We start from the raw sequence: 17490 nt of genomic DNA, 5'->3' as shown, positions 1-17490 counted from the left end.
CACAAATATTAGTAAAGTAATATGTAATTTGGTATGCTAATGCTCAAAATTGCCTTTCATACTCAAATTTCTGTCACTTTAATTCTCTCAAAATGATTCTTATTTTGGGGGCTTAGTGTTTCCTTGCCTGATTGTAGGAATCATCTAGATTAATTGCTTAAAAATACCGTATCCCAGGCCTATCTGGAAGATTTAGGAGGTTTAGAGTAGGAGGCCTGGAATTTTATGTTCTGGCAAGTTTGGGATCATTTGAGTTGCCTTCGTGTTCAGAAAGCCCCTGTGAAAGACAAACATGAAGTTTTTGAGCAGCAGTAATTTAAGACATACTCCCTGGTAGAGATTTGAGCACTTACTGGCCAGGGGCAAACAACAGATCAATTTGATGCTGACTGGTGATCAGAGAAATTCAGTGTTGGCTTACCCACTCCATCTGGCTCTGCCCAGTTTACTGACTTATTCTTGTCCTGCTTTACCTCTTTTTTTTTTTTTTTAAGATTTTATTTATTTATTCATTCATGAGAAACAGAGAGAGGAGAGAGAGAGAGAGGCAGAGACACAGGCAGAAGGAGATGCAGGCTCCATGCAGGGAGCCTGACGTGGGACCCCATCTCGGGTCTCCAGGATCACGCCCTGGGCTAAAGGCAGCGCTAAACCGCTGAGCCCCCTGGGCTGCCCTCGGTCTGCTTTACCTCTTGCTTACTCCACTCAGGGCAACACAAGTGTTCTTTCTGTTGCTCCAGTATATGCATGTTCCTTCTCAAAGTCTTTGTCCTTTCTGTTCCCTTGCATGGTATGTCATTCCTGGAGACCTTAACAGGACTAGTGTCCCTAATCCTCTCTTAAGCGGTAGGGCTATAATGTGGAAAAGCTAAATGGCAAGCAAGGAGGAAGATCTTAAGTCTGTGAAGTAGACTCACTGCTTATATGACAAACTCTTTAATATTGGAAAAGGGAGGCCATAGCTGAAGCAATGGGTTATGCCAGTCATTGCACAGCGTCTACAAAGATGTAAAGAAATAATGGTTTTTCTAAAAAATAGAGAATGACAAATATAAAAACAGAAAGTCACTAGTTGAATAACAATGAAATCTGGGTAAAATGTATTTAAAACCATTAAATCACTGCCTTATCTTTTTTGATTCCTACAGGATGCTTATAAGTAGAATCATCTGACTGTATCTTTGAAGGAGTATTAGGATTTGGGAAGCGTCTTAATAAACACTAACTGAAGCCACTCTAAAGAAAACATCATTAATCATGTCATCTGATAAGAGATACTGTCAGTGTTACATTTAGAAATTTATACTCAGACTGAATTCCAGTAAACATCCCTTGTGTACATTAGGGATTAGGAAAATGAGGGCTTCTTTGTTTACTATAAATTAAAAATAATACTTAGGCCAAATTTCTCAAAATGGAAATCACCCAGACACATTGGATCTCCCAGATGTAGAGTCTTTCTACCCGGTTCACTTTGCACAATGTTGCTGTATTATCTTTCAGAGAGTACTATATTTTTTAAAAAGTGCTATTTTCATTTTAAAGCCGTCTACTGAAAATAAACTGAAAAGGCTACAATAGCTCTCTTTTACTTTTAAAATAAATACAAAGTCTTCAGGTTGATATTTAAGACACCTACTTAGTTATTATTAGGTTTATCCATTATTAGGTAAGGTTTATATCAATTTAAAAATATCAACCAAACCATAACAACTGACTGCTTAGTATGTGGTAAACATTAAATGAGGCATCTCAAAGATACAAAGATCAATAAATCCTTAATGATTCCCCAAATTAATCTTATAAGAATATGCAACATTGTAAAGAATAATGAGGACAAAAGAATTTGCAAGAGAGAGACACAAAGAGATCAGATAATGTGATGTTTGTAAAAGAAGTGGGCTTTGAAGAAAAGTGAGATTCAGTCAAGTGGAGGGTAACAGAGAGACTACTAGAAGTTAGGAGAATGTGTGTAAAGGAATGATGGCAGATGTTGCAAGTATTTTCTGGGGCAATACAGAGATCAATAAGGACAGAGCAGAAAGTTTATATTGGGAGTAGTGGATCAGATTTTGATGATCATGTATGAAAATAAAGTATAGGGTTTGTTGTAAACAATATGAAGGAATTATTGAAAATTTTATTATGAGGTTAAGGTAATAAAAGTAATATTTTAGGAAAATAAGTCTGGCAGAAGTGCAGAGAGAATCTGTAGGAGGATATTAGGGTAAGTGCTTACCTTAGACGTGAGTGATATTAAGAGGCCTTGACACTTAAGAACTGCCACAGTGGCTGAGATAAGCTGTATCAGTGGGATGGTGGGGAAGAACTTTGAGAAGAGCCAAGAATTGGGAGAAAAGCCCTGTATTATAGTGTAATAATGAGTCGGGTCAAAAAGGATACCTCAGTAAGAAAATAGTTATCAATCTTGTAATGATTTTCAGAAATGCCAAAGAGAATGAGGAAAGGTCAATAGAAATAAAATAAAAATAAATAAAATAAATGCTTAGCCTGAAGGGAAACTACCAAAAGACTAGAAAAGTAAATTATTCCCATGTGGTATAAAATACATGGAAACCAATTACCAACAAATCCTGAGAGAATAAAAAAACTGGAAGTTCATAAAGATAAAAGATACGATCCCCAAATAAGGAAGTCTTGTAGCAAATCTCTTAAAAAAAAAAACCTTCAGGGAGGTATTGAATATTAAGAATGGGAATGATCCATGATCAATTTGTTGAACCGAATGAATTTCATGAGTATATTAAAGAGCAACGGAATCATTGTGACTCTCTCCACCCTTAGACCAAAAGACTTCAGAGTTTTGCCATAAGAGATAAATTCATGAGTATAATTCTTGAAAGAGGGCAAAATTTGAAGGTGTGCTTTTAGACTTGAAAGGTTGTACCCTATACTGCCTTCTCCATTACAAGGGTATGAAAGTTATACCACACTTTTTTCCAGTGCTTTACAGTGTTGTTTTTTATGACCATTTCTCCTGGAATTTATTTTTATGCATTATTTAAGGATGAGAAAAAACTGGTTTCCCAATTAATAGTTATCCAGCATCATTGATTCATCAGTGCATTATTTATCTAATGACATGCTATACCAATTTTGTCCTGTAAATGCATATTTGATCGAATGCTACTTTGGCAGAATTAATTATAATATACACAATATTATAATATATATGTAATATATATGTACACAGACACCCCCACTTACACAGTTCACACAGATCTGAACTGCTTGGGTCCACTTGCATGCAGACTTTTAAAAAGTAAAATAGTACAGTACTGTAAATGTGTTTTCTCTTCCTTATGATTTTAACAATATTTTCTTTTCTCTAGTCTACTTTATTATCAGATATAGTATGTAATATGTATGATATGCAAAATATGTGTTGTTTTGACGTTTATGTTATTGGTAAGGCATCTGGTCAACAGTAGGCTATTAGTGGTTAGGTTTCGGGAGAGTCAGAAGTTGTAAGAAGGTTTTTGACTGTGTGTGTGGTTAGGGCCCCAACTCTCACCTTGTTCAAGGGCCAACTGTATATTTACATACATTTCCTCCCTTCTAGCTTCTAAGTACTGTTGTGAGCTCTCATCCAACAGAAGCTGGTATGTAGTGTGATGGGCTACATAAAATAGTTCTTTTTAAAAAAAAAATATTTTATTTATTTGCTCATGAGAGACACAGAGAGAGAGGCAGAGACACAGGCAGAGGAAGAAGCAGGCTCCATGCAGGGAGCCTGACATGGGACTCGATCCCAGGTCCCTAGGATCACACCCTGGGCCAAAGGTGGCTCTAAACCACTGAGCCACCTGGGCTACCCAATAGTTCTTGACCAATAAGCATAAGTACACTATAGCTTTCAGCTACAGAATCTGTTACTTTGCTAACCATGGGGTGAATATAATCCGCAGTTATTTATACGCTATGGCCTCTCTTTCATTTATTTTTCATTCAGAGAACAGTTCCTCCAAAATGACTGGTTAAATGTGTGGAAATAACATTGAATATACTCCATATACACAAGGTAATAGTGTTAAAATGGTACTTTAAGTGGAAGTTTTGAAGAGGCTGGAGGTGCTTTCCAGGATTGAATCAAGTAAGCAAAAAGTTAAGATCATCAAGAAGACAGATATTGATAAGTGTCAACTTACATTAAGGAGCCTATTATAAGCATCACTATCATTTGGTTTGACCAACAATTATATGAAGATACCTAAGGAAAAAAATTATGGCAGGAGTCTCATCCCCATTTCAGAGAATCTGAGTAGATTGCAGGAGTAGTTGCCAAGGCAGGATATCAGGAAAGCATCTCCACAGAGACTTTGTAATAGTGATTCTCCTAGAGAATTGATTCAGTTATGCTTCTTTTTCCAGTAACACAATCCCTCCATTAATTAGGGTATGGGTATACTCAATTCCGGTAAGTATACGTAGGTCTGTTTCAGGAATCTAAATCCTGTAATATTAATTTATGTGTCCATTCCTGCATTGATGTAACAGTTTTAATTACTGTAGCTTTATAAGATTTAACATATTAAACATTTTGAAAAATATCTTGCATATTTTTATTGCTTATTTTTCTAGATGAACTTCAAGAAAATCTTTTCAAGTTTTTTTTTAATCCTCTTAGAATTTTGATTGGGGTTATACTGACTACATGATTTGAGGAAACTCTCATATTATTCTTCTTCTCCAGGTTCATATCTTCTACATCCTTTAGCAAAGTTTTTCAAACAAGTCCTACAGTGTTCATTTCTTACTGGTTATTTTGCAGATTTTATTGTTCAAGGTTGTGGAATTTTTTTTCAATTATAATGTAAAATTATGTTTAGTTTGTATTTAGAATAGGCAATTATTTATCTTACATGTAGTCACTTTCCTGACCTCTTGTAAGGAACAAATTTTCTTTTGATTGTTGGATTTTTTTGTTGACAATCATGATGTTTGTAAATAAGGACAGTTTTGACTCTTTTTTGACCCAATATTTCTTCTTTTTCTTGCCTTATTCCACTGGCTTAGAAATTTGACTGATTGTAGGGATCCCTGGGTGGCGCAGCGGTTTGGCGCCTGCCTTTGGCCCAGGGCACGATCCTGGAGACCCGGGATCGAATCCCACGTCGGGCTCCAGTGCATGGAGCCTGCTTCTCCCTCTGCCTGTGTCTCTGCCTCTCTCTCTCTCTCTCTGTAACTATCATAAATAAATTAAAAAAATAAAAAATCTTTAAAAAAAAAAAAAGAAATTTGACTGATTGTAGTGGGAATCATTAATTATATCTTTGTAAGTCTCTAGTGGATTTTATTAGGTCAAGCAAGCTTCGTTCTATCCCTACTTTACTGATAGTTTTTCACAAGATTGCCAAGATGATTGCAGTAAATTCTCTTTACTGTATATGGTCTACATAAATTTCTTTAAAAAAATATATGAAGACTTTTTGTGACCTATTAATATTTTTTATATCATAAATGTTTTCATTTATGCTGGAAAAATGTGAATTATCTGTTTAGTTTCCATAAGTAGTTATTAAAATAAAATCTTTTGATTGTTTATGAGAGTTTTGTTAAAATTTCCCTCTATTAATGTAGTTTATATATTTCTTCTCATATTCTCACTCGAATTTATCCTCATATTGTCACATATTTAATAAACATTAAATGTTAGATACATAAAGATTCTTGATGGTTGTAACTTATTGGAGGGGTTTAATCAGCAAAACATAATTCCATGTTTACTTTGACTGAAAATCACTCCTACTTTCTCTCTGTGAGCATTTAATTGGCATATTTTTCATCAGCCCTTAATATCAAAATTTTTGTTTAGGTGTGTCTCTTGTAAACGGCTTATCACTTGATAATTTTCCTACCCAACCTAATAATCTCTTTTATAAGGTTAATTTAACATAATTGACTTCAGTTGACACATTGACTTTAGCTTAACATATATTTGATATTTTCCATGTGCTATATTTTCTCCCATGTTTACTTCCTATCTTCAGCTGGATTTTTTTTGTTTTTTACTTTGTTCATTATGCCATTTTGGCATTACAATGGCCATTATGCATTTTTTTTTTCTGTTTAGGAGTTTTCAAGTAATCCATTCCATTTTTTTCTTACTAGTCCTTGAATTTTAAAAAAAACAGTTTTTTTCTATAATGTCAATAATTTGTCAGTAACCTCCCTCCCAAACTAGATAAGATTATTAATATCCTTAGACCAACCCTAATATCACCTAACTTCCCACACTTTGTGGATATGATCTGGAATTTTATTTACAGATTTTAAAATAATTTAATTTATACTGTGGCTCAATTTTTATGTGAATTTTATGTGAAGTCTTAATAACTGGATAATCTTCACAATAACTTCTTGAAAAAATATTTTTCTATCAGTTTCACCATTATCTCTTTTAATTCATGTGTTCCTCTTAGTTGTATATATATTTTTTATTTTCAGTATTCTTAAGTGGTATTTCCAGAAAGCATTCATGGTGGCAAAATCCCTGAGTCTTTTAATATATTAAAATGCCCTACCTTTGCACTCAAAATTAAATGGTAGTTTAGCTGGGGAAAGAAATTTAGGTTAAAAATAATGTCCTTTAGAATGCAAAAAAAAAAAATTTCCATTTTTCTTATTGCCTGGTAGATCAAATGGAAAATCTAATAGCAATCTGAATATTGTTCCTTTAAAATCACCTTGTTTATGTTTCATTGTTTAGAAGCTTTTAGTGCCTGTCTGCATTTATTTTTTTAGAGATCAGAAATTTCATGATATGCCTAGATGTGGTTTTTTTTTCACATACATGCAGACATTTTACTAGTTTCCCCAACAAGAGTACAATAATACCAATTTTTAAATATAAATCTGAGGTCATCTGAGATGCCAACCAAATACAAGGAAGGAAAATAAAGGGAAATGCTTAATCAAAAGGCACTATAACACCACCTAAAATCTACAGTCACAGTAGTAGTAGGCTAAAATTAATCTATAGCAAAAATATCTAATATAAATGTGAAAAGATTGCATAGCAGGAAGTGGATTTGCTTTCCAGAACACTGGCACACTGATCATTTGGACCCAATAGGATATTTGTCCTGGACAAGTTCAAGGTAATTAGAGGTAAAACTAAATCGAAAGTTGCAGGTACAGGGGCACCTGGGTAGCTCAGTCAGCCAGGCCTCCGTTTCTTGGTTTCAGTTCAGGTCATGATCTCAGGATCCCGAGATCAAGCCCTGCAGGGGGCTCTGCATTCAGCAGGGAGTCTGCTTCAGATTCTCTCTCTCTCTCCCTCTCCCTCTCCCTCCCGCTCTGTGGAGAATCCAAGATAAACAGTCTCCAAACAGATGGTGACAGATTCCTCTTGCTGCACTTTGCAGCTTCCTCTCATGATCCTACCCAGTGGCTGTTCAAGCTGAAAGCTGCTACTCTTGTCTTGGAGGGGGTTTAGCATAGATATTGGAGAACTTGTGACAAATGGGGGGAGGAGCAGCCCAGAGGAGGGGGAATAAAAAGGAGTGAAGGGTGGTATGAAAAGGTAGTGGTGAGAGGATGGTGGATCAGATTGGCTGCAGTTGCTAGTTATCCTGAGGCATTCATATGTAGCTTAAACTTCCCTAATCACTTTCAGACACCTCCACACAACACCCTCAAAGTCTGAAATCAGTAGCTGAACTGCAGTGAGAGCTGCAAGGTTCACAAAATACTCAAGAAGCCAGAATGAGACAACCTAGAGAGAAAATCCCAGCAATTATCCTCAATCTTTCTTCAATATAAGATAAACTCAAATATATCAGATGTGGGATGCAGAAAGCCACAAAGTGAGCAAGCGGGTCTTCTACTGAACTTTTCCTCAAATTCCAAGAAAAAAAACAAGTGGCAGGGTATGTTTTCATTCTTTTTTTTTATTTTATCTTATTTCATTTTAAAATAGAATGACCCGAGGTCGTTCTATTATAAAGGGACATGGCTGAATAGGTAGGAAACAAGACTCCCCATTGTGAGTTCTTCTGATGGCTTCGGCGAGGATCATGGAGATGTCGATCACCTGTATTTTGGAGCAGTGCTTCATCTTCTCCTCCTGAGGTGTGATATTCATGACTACTACTGCTTCAAAGCATGCACTGTTGATGCGAGGAATGGCCGGGCCAGAAGAGATTCCGTGAGTCAAGATTCTGTGAGTCAACGTTGACCATTGAGTCAAGTTTCCATGAGTAAACTCTGGTGGCTCCAGCTGAGAGAAGTTTGTCAGCTGCATGACAGATGGTGCCACAGGTGTCAGCCATGTCATCCATGAGGATAGCCACACGGTCCCTCAAGGCTCCCACTAGCACCCTAAAGTCCATGTTATTGGCCTTCTTCTGTTCCTTGTGAATCAAGGCGAAGTCCACGTTCAACCTGTCAGTGAAGGAGGTCACTCTCTTGGCTCCCCAGGGGCATCTGTCTGGTGAGACGACAGTGCAGTTCCTCCACTCAGAGATACTCTCCCTTTATGCACTTGAGGACAGCTGGCTCTGCACGCACATGGTCTACTGGGATGTCAAAAAAGCCCTGAATTTGAGAAGTGTGTAAGTCCAAGCATGTAAAGCCCTAAATTTGAGAAGCATGTAAACCCGTGGGGATGATATGATCTGCACCTGCTACAGACAGCATATCTGCAACAAGCTTGGCAGGTATGGGGCCCGGCTCTTATCTTTCTTACCCTGCCGGGCATAAGGGAAGCACGGGATGACTGCAGTAACCCAGTGGGCAGAAGCGATCTTGCAGGTGTTGATCATGATCAACAGCTCCATTAGGCCGTCGCTGGTGTGGCCGCAGCCGCTCTGCACCGTGTAGTTGTCCTCTCCTCGCTCGCTCTTGCCCATTTCCACGCAGGTCTCCTGGTCACTGAATTTCTTGGTCACCAGCCTGCAGAGCTCCAGCCCCAGGTGGTGGGCAATTTCCTGGGATAAGTCCTGGTGGGAGCTGCCACTGAAGATTTTGATGTCTGGCATTATGGTCAGTAGGTCGGGCACTCGTCGTCCAGCGGCCACCGCTGCGGCCGGGACCACAGCCCGAGTCAGACCCGGGACCAGCCAAGGCCTTTGGGTTGTGCTGGTTCTGGCCACGAGCTGCTCCACGGTAGGAAAAGCTCCTGTTTCACATTCACTTCACACTCTGACAAAGTGCCCAAAATCAAGTCTTGGGCAGCCCTGGTGGCTCAGCAGTTTAGCACCTGCCTTCAGCCCATGGCATGACCCTGGAGACCCGGGATCGAGTCCCGCATCGGGCTCCCTGCATGGAGCCTGCTTCTGCCTCTGCCTGTATCTCTGTCTCTCTCTCTCTCTCTCTGTATCTCTATGAATAAATAAATAAAATCTTAAAAATAAAGTTTGGAAATAGTATAAATAGTTCATGGGGGGTCGGTGGGTAATAAACATACAAAAATTGCTAGTAACCAGGAAAATGCTAATTATTTTCACACATCAGACGCGCCAAATTTATGAGATAGATAACTCCTCTATTGTAATAAAATGGGTAAGTGTAAGTTTTGCAAGGGAAATTTTCTTGTGTATAACCTTTGACTGGATGTATCTGCTTCTAGGGATCTATTCAATGGAAATAATTGCAGGCATCCCGAAAATGTATTGATGGTGGTATTTATTGCTGTATTAATTCATTCGATCAATATTTCCTGAGGTAATCCGAGTGTCAAGTGTTGTATCATTTACAGAATATAAGATGGTGAATGACAAATAGTAATCTCTCTAGAATTACCAAGAATAGCAAAATCTGGAAAATAATGAATGTCCATTAACAGGTAAATTATCATATAATGTATTATATGCACATAAGCAGCCATTAAAGAAATTGACTTATGTGTAGTCATATGGAAATATCCCCAAGGTATTTCTAAAAAATTCAGTCAAAAAGATATGCATAATATGAAATTTACATATTTAAAAGTAATAGTCAAAACATCAAGTCATTATGGGGGTTCTTTTGTTGTGATTATCTTTGGAGAGGGGAGTAATTTGGTGGAAGTTTGGGATGAAGGGCTATCACATTTTATTGCCATCTATTAATATAGTATTTGCACTTGCATTACTTATACAATGAAAAAAACACTAATAAAATATATAAAATGATTAAGTGTTAGTAAATTTTAAGTACATAGCTTCTAAAGTGAATTGAGAGTTAGAGTAATGGGGAAAGAAGTGGAATGCAGCACAGATGAGGAATTTCAAGAACAAACTGTGTCATAAAAATAATGGAGGCATCAGATATAGATCATACATTTTTATCCTGCTCATTGTGTGTCTGACATTTGGTTTGGAAACATTTTGGTTTAGCCTAAAATCAACCATTTTTTCATATTTTGAAATTAGTAAATAATTTGCTGAATATATTTTCTCACCCCACTTTTGAGCTCCCCCACTGGGTTGGGTTCACAGATGGGATAAGCTCAGGAATTAGAGTAGGCAACAGAAATGGGTAAGATTTGGCAATGTCCATGAAACACACTACTTTGCTAGAAAAAAAGTGTTTTTATATCAAATGTGCTATTATTATAAAGCCATATAAACAGCCATGTCAAAAAGACCAATCAAAATGTCCTGCTGCTGATCCAGTCACATCTCCCCAACATCAACATCTCCCAGTCCTCAATTCAGACTCTTCATGGTTGACAGTGCATGCCAGCTCATTTCTGTCCACAGCCCTCCATTCATGTTCCTTCCTATCATAAAATCAGCAGACCCATCTATACTATGTAATTCTCCTCCCTGGCCTGACTACATACAGTGATTTCTAAAGAAAATTCTGTGGCTTAATTTAGCAGCACTAAAAAGTACTTGCAGCTTCAATTAAAATGATTTTTCTCTTAGTGTTCTCAATGTGTCACACATTTTTCACTTTTTAAAGCAACAGCAAACAGATTTTTAAATAGACTTATTATTACCTAAATAGGACTGAATGCTAATGTAAACATTAAAAACACATAGTTGGTTGCATTTTCCTTGAGGTGTTAAGTAGGAGAAATTTTTGTCTTGCTGCTATTTTTGCTCCAAGTTCTGGCTGTTGCAACACCTTATAGTTTCAGGGATTTGTCTAAAATCATAAAATGTTAAAGATGGAAATGGCCTTCGAGACCTTCCAGTCCAACATCCTGATTCACAGACATAGATCTGAGGCCCAGAGAAATGAAGCAACTTGACTGGGATCTAACAGCTAATTAGAGGGCAGAGTGTGCACTAAAATGTGGGATTCTTGAATTTCCAAATAGGGTTTTTTTTTTCACTATTTCATTTTTCTTTGAGGTTTATGAGAATGAAGGAAAAATTTAAAAGTCCAGCAGAAATTTTCATATAAAAATGTTACTTTTTTTATTATCAAACAACTACAAGGAACAAAGTCCCAAACCTGAGACTGGAAAACTCTTTAAAAAATTATTTCCTGAAGTGAGCAATTGGCAGTGTCATGGAAATATCTTTATTACTCTGACATTTCTGTTACGTGAATCTATTGCAAGGGGATTTAGCTCCTGTTTACTTTGGTCTCTGTAGGTTGAGAAAGACATCTATTTTATCATTGGCTGTTTCTAACAAAAGTTACAAGTAGGAATGATGCTTATTGAAGAACACATTCTCTGTATTTAAGACATCATATCTGAATAAATTACTCTGGATAAATAAATTGTGGTATAGAGAAAATACCTATCTTTCTCTTTCCCAAGGCAAGCATCTTTAAATGTCATCTCTACAGATCTGTGAGCATTGCTATATTTTGAAGGTCTTTGAGTCAATACCCAGAATACATATATATATATTACCTTGGAAATAGTTTCTTGCTTTACTGATTATTCTTTTACCCTTCACAATTCCAACATAAATAATTCAAAGAGAGAGCCCTGATGCAGCTTGATCAGCTAAGGAGAAAAGAAATCCAGTCAATTCTTTTAGAAAGTGGAGAAAAACAGTTGTTGTATTTTAAGCAAAATAAATGCTTTCACTAAACATACTTGCAGTTGACAAAATGCTAGATGTTTAGGTGGCAATTATAGTTCTTTGATAAACTGTCAAATCTTGTCACAACACATGTTACAAACAAGGACAGATTTAGATGTCCTTTATGACAGCTTTGTGTAGGTTGAGAATGTTTGGCAGTTAATTTCAAACAAGGAACATATTTTTCTTTCCAGCAGTTATCTGCTTGTTTATTAGGAAGAGTTTCTTTGTGCCTTTAATCTTACTTGTTTGACTCACAGTTCCAGATCATTATTGTAACATTACCTTACCTCATTTATTTTGTTCATAATAATCATCCACAATACTTTGAGAAAATTTCCCACAGAGTTTTACATTGGTAGAAATGCTTTAAATTTTGTAACTTTTTACAATTAAAGTTGAGTACTGTGTGCGTTTACTGAGCTTTTAGTTGGAAATCTGTCATTTTACACAATAGATGTGAAGATAGTGATTAGGTAAACAAAGCTCAGTGAAATAAATAGGAGAAAAGGAGAAAATTTTGTGATTCAGAAATGCCACTTTAACTCTGAGTATATTATTGTAGATGCATGGGGGTATTTTTGAAACGCTTTCAATTTTAAAAAAAACTTCGGGAGAACTTGAAAATCCTAGTCTGAGATAATAATCTTGGAATAAAAATGATGGTACATCTGCTGAATAATATATAATTGCAATGATAGATGAAGCAGTATATGGAGAGGTTCCATAATTAGTAAATTGCAAATAAGGAATATCTTCCTAATATTTGTGTGAAATATTTAAGTCTTTTGAAGCAGTTTTTGATGATGGATCTTTGTCTTCTCGTGTGGAATATTAGTTTCATGAAATTAGTGAAAAGATAACTCATGTTAATTATATTTTGAGAAAACACAAGGTCCATTTATGCTATTCAAACCTACTTTTGACATTTAAGACATTTTATTTTTTCTTTTCAATTGTGACCATTTATTTAATCCCCATAATAAACTTTAAGATCAAAGTTGAGTGAGGTGTGGTTTGGAATGGTTCAGTGGTTCTCAAACTTGAAAGGCATCAGGGTATCTAGGAGGGACTGTTAGAATATACATTCCTGAGCCCTGTCCCTACAGTTCTCGGTTAGTAGGTCTAAGGTGGAGACTTAGACTTTGTGTTTTACTAAAATACTAGGCAATGCTAATGCTGCCCTTCTGGTGACCACACTTTTGAGAACCACTGGTTTATATCATCAACATTTATTTTGCCATTTGAGAAAATAAAAGGCATGGTTGGTTTATTATTCTTTGATTCATTTCTCTAGCTATTCTGATGTGGCATTTTAATTTTGCTTCTAGATTTTTTTTCTCTTCATCGCCTTCTTTTCTGTGTATGAATTTTGTTTTGAAATATCACATAATTCTTTAAAAACTATAAACATACACACTTCAACCTAATATTTTGACAAGTACATGTAGGTTATGAACTCCTATTATTTTGGGGATTTAAAAAATCCATTAGGCATTTGCACATCTAAAAAGCAATTTCTACCTACTAGCCCAGTAAAAATTGAATAAAAATTAAGAGGCTTTCCTGTTTATGATCTAATTTCCCTTCCTTGAGTTTCTTAAAGTATTTGCCACTGAGAAAAATCTTTTGTCATACTCTGAAGACCATTTGGCTGTTCATAGGGATACTTAGCATTGTATAGGGTAAATAGTTGCTAGGTTGATTTGATGTTGCCCCTTGGGAGGAAGTCTTTGTGTATTAGTTTATTTAAGAAAAAATAAGCAAACACAAAAGAGTTTCTTCATCAAATATGTCTTAGAATGAGTAAAACCTTAAGGCCTACCTATTGTTCTTCCTCAAGGATATACTGGCTCTTCTTATCCCTTCATACTTACACTCAAATTTTAGAATCAGCTTTCAAATTTCACTAAAATTTTTTTAAAATTTTTATTGGAATTGCATTAAATCTATGAATCAGTTTAGGGGGAAATTGACTTTGTCATATTAAGGTTTCCAATCCATGAACAAACTATTTATTTCCACTTAATTACTCTTTAAAATGAAAATAAATTTTCATAATCTTTCTGTAGAAGTCTTCCCTTAGAAGTATTTTTCTGTATGTTTTCTAAGATATTTCCAGATACTTAATTTTTATATGATCTGTATGGTATTTATTGAACATTGTTTTGTCTAACCATTATATAGGAATATACCTGATAATTTAAATATTGTGCCCATTATTAAGACTTATTTGTGATTTTTAGTGGTTTCTCTATAAGCCATTATATCACCTAGAAATAAACAGCAATTACGGTTCTTCCTTCTGTTCCCTGTACTTTTCCATCATCTGGGCTTTTGGTGGTGGCTAAAATCCTCTGAAGTCAAACTGACTAGAAGTGGTGACAGTGGTCATTCTTCCCTTGTTCCTAATCTCAAAAGGAAAGATTTTTAATATTTTTCCATTAGGAACGATTGTGTGTTGCATTTTATCAGATGCTAGATTAAGAAAGTCTTTTCTATTATTAGTTTGCTGAAAGTTTTTTTTTTCTTCAATTAAGAAAGAGGCTTAATGCTAAATGCTTTTCCCCACATCTTTGGAAATTATAATATGATTTTCTTGTCTTCAACTTCTTAATATGGTAAATTACAGTGATTTCTCTTCTAATGTTAAACCGACCTTACATTAATGGGATACACCCATTTTTTTTAAGATCTTATTTATTTATTCACGAGAGACAGAGAGAGAGGCAGAGACAAAGCAGAGGGAGAAGCAGGCTCCGTGCCGGGAGCCCAACGTGGGACTCGATCCTGGGTCTCCAGGATTATACCCCTGGCTGAAGGCAGCGCCAAACTGCTGGGCCACCAGGGCTGCCCAGTTATATTGTTTTTTTTTTTAACAAAATTTCCTATTTCATCATAATTTTAAAATTTGATGATTTGATGCTTTCCATAATATTCTCCTATTGTATTTTTAGTATCTGCAGCATCTTTAACATGGTTTCCTTTGTCATTTCTAGTATTGAGTTTTCGTAACTATTCTCTTTCTTTTTGGTCAATTTCATCAGAAGTCTATTGATTTTATGTTTGAAATTGTTCATACACTCCTCACTGGCTTCTTGTCTTAAACTTGATTGACTTTAAGATTATTTTTATTATTTCCTTTTATCTCTTCTTTGTGTTTATTTTGGTGTACTTTCTTTAAACTTTGTGAGATGAATGCTTAGCTTATTGTTAATATTTAAAGCTATATATTTTTTCTAAGTAGTTTTTTGACTGAAGGTTTGAGAGTAATTTTTTTAAAGATTTAGTTTATTTATTTGTTTGAGAGAGAGAGTGTGAGAGCAAGCAGGCATGGGAGGGAGAGGGACAAGCCGACTGCTTCAGAGTGTGGAGCCCAAGGGGCCCGATCTCACCATCCTGAGATCACGACCTGAGCTTCCAGAATCAAGAGTCTGACACTTAACCAACTAAACTACGCAGGCGTCTCTGTGTGTAATTTTTTATAGTAATTCCTGTGGGTACTCAGGGAAAATTATTTTCCAATTTTAATGGCAATTTTTTCTTTGTTCAAGGGCTATTTAATTTTTTGATTAATTAATATATAGGAAATTTTGATATCTTGTTTATGGTTTCTAGCTTAATTGTACTGTAGTCAGAACACATGCTCTAGGTGTGATTTAAGTCTTTCAAAATTTACTGAAAGATTTTTGTTATCCTAAGTGATGACTTTTCATAAATATTCCATGTGTGCTCATATGTACTCTGGAGTAGTTAGATAAACACACATTAGATGTGGTTTGTTTGCAATGTTATCTATGTACTCTGTATCTTTACTTATTTTTTTGTCTAGTTCATCAAATACTAAGAGAAATATGTTAAAATTCCAACAGTGATTGTTCGTATACATCTGTCTCTCTTTACAAACCTTTTATTTCTCTGTATTTTGAGTTTATTGGCTATCTCCAAATGTAAATTCCTGTAGCTTTTTAGTTTTTAAAGCAAAACTCTTTTTTTCTAGTAATGTCTTTCGCCTTAAATTCTATTTTGTCTGGTGTAATATGATTATATTAGCTATCTTTTGAATAGTATTTGGTTTATTTTCCTATCTTTTGGCTTTAGCTTTACTGCTTGTTTATGTATTAGTTGTGTTGCTTATAAATTCCATTTAACTTCATGTCTTTTAACTTGATTTATCCCTTCCTAACACAGAGTGACCAGGTATTATCATTTTTCTTCCTTCTTTTTTGCTTCCACAGTCACATTGCTATGGTTGTTTATATAATCAATGTTCATTTAAGCATATCTACCTATGTATTACTCTCTTTGCTTCTCTCTAATTCTTGCATCTTAAATTTCCATTTGGGATCACTTGCCTTCTGCCTAAAGTGCATCCTTACAAATTTTCGGGATACTGCTAATGAAAAACTCTCATTTTTCTTTCTGTGATATCTTCATTTCACTCTTATTCTTGAAAGACATTTTTGCTAGGTGTATAGCTCCAGGTCATCAGTTATTTTCTTTCAGTGCGTTGAGGCCATCATTTTCCCTTTCGCTGGATTCTATTGCTGTTTAGAACTCAGCCTGCTTTGAAGTTACTCTTTTGAAGTTACTACATTTTTTTCCCTTTAGCTGCTTTTTAAGATTTTCCTTCCCTCTTTCTTTCTTTCTGATGCAGATTCACTGTTATGAGTCTAGGTTGGAATTTTTTAAAAGTAATTACATGTTTGAGATCCATTTGGTTTCTTGAATCTATGGATTGGTGTTTTTCCTGGATGGTAGGAAAAAATCTCCTTACTTTTCTTTTTTCTTTTTTAGATTATTTATGTATTTATTGGAGAGAGAGAGCACGCGCACACGCAGAGCGAGAACACGAGTTGGGGGGGAGGGGCAGAGGGAGAAGCAGAAGCAGGCTCTCTGCTGAGCAGGGAGCCCAATGTGGCTCCATTCCAGGTCCTGGATGGAAGGCAGAGGCTTACCAACTGAGCCACACAGGCGCCCTCTTACTTTTTTTAAATATTAACTCTGTCCAATTCTCTCTCTTACTACTGAAATTCTAATGAAACTTAAGATATGCCTCTCGTTCAACTTCCCATGAACTTTTCTTTCATAGTTTTTTTTTTTTTTTTTTTTCTATGCTGGATTCTGAATCCCTTCTTCTGACCTATTTTCCAGTTTACTTATTCTTTTTTTACCTGGGTCTATTATGGTATAAAAATAATAGATTGAAGTTATTTTTAAAAAAATTGTTTTAGAGCAGTTTTAAGTCAAAAAAATTTGAGAAGAAGGTAGATTATGAAGATTTGTGGGCATAGCCTCCCTGATTATCAACACCACTCACTAGAATGGCACTTTTTAAAAATGAAGGTTGAACCTACACATTGTCATCACCCTAACTCAATGGTTTACCTTAGGGTTCACTCTTGTTGTACCTTTCATGGCTTTAGCCAAATGTATAATGACATGTATCCACCATGATAATGTCATAAAGGATATTTTCACTACCCCCAAATCTTCA

The 17490-nt window shown here is 35.7% G+C and overlaps 2 protein-coding genes across 2 annotated transcripts in view; one reads left to right on the top strand and one right to left on the bottom strand.

The window, feature by feature from the left end:
• Positions 1 to 17490, top strand: part of HDAC9 (histone deacetylase 9) — a 1013161-nt gene that overhangs the window by 34953 nt on the left and 960718 nt on the right. The window lies entirely within an intron of this gene.
• PRPS1L1 (phosphoribosyl pyrophosphate synthetase 1 like 1) lies at positions 7963 to 9002 on the bottom strand. Its single transcript, XM_077855882.1, is given in 5 exon segments — positions 7963 to 7995; positions 7997 to 8183; positions 8221 to 8498; positions 8500 to 8690; positions 8693 to 9002. Coding segments are annotated over 5 exon segments (999 nt in total).

The sequence above is a fragment of the Canis aureus genome, chromosome 18, assembly GCF_053574225.1.
Source record: "Canis aureus isolate CA01 chromosome 18, VMU_Caureus_v.1.0, whole genome shotgun sequence".
Taxonomy (NCBI): Eukaryota; Metazoa; Chordata; class Mammalia; order Carnivora; family Canidae; genus Canis; species Canis aureus.
This window is presented reverse-complemented; position numbering and strand designations above follow the sequence as displayed.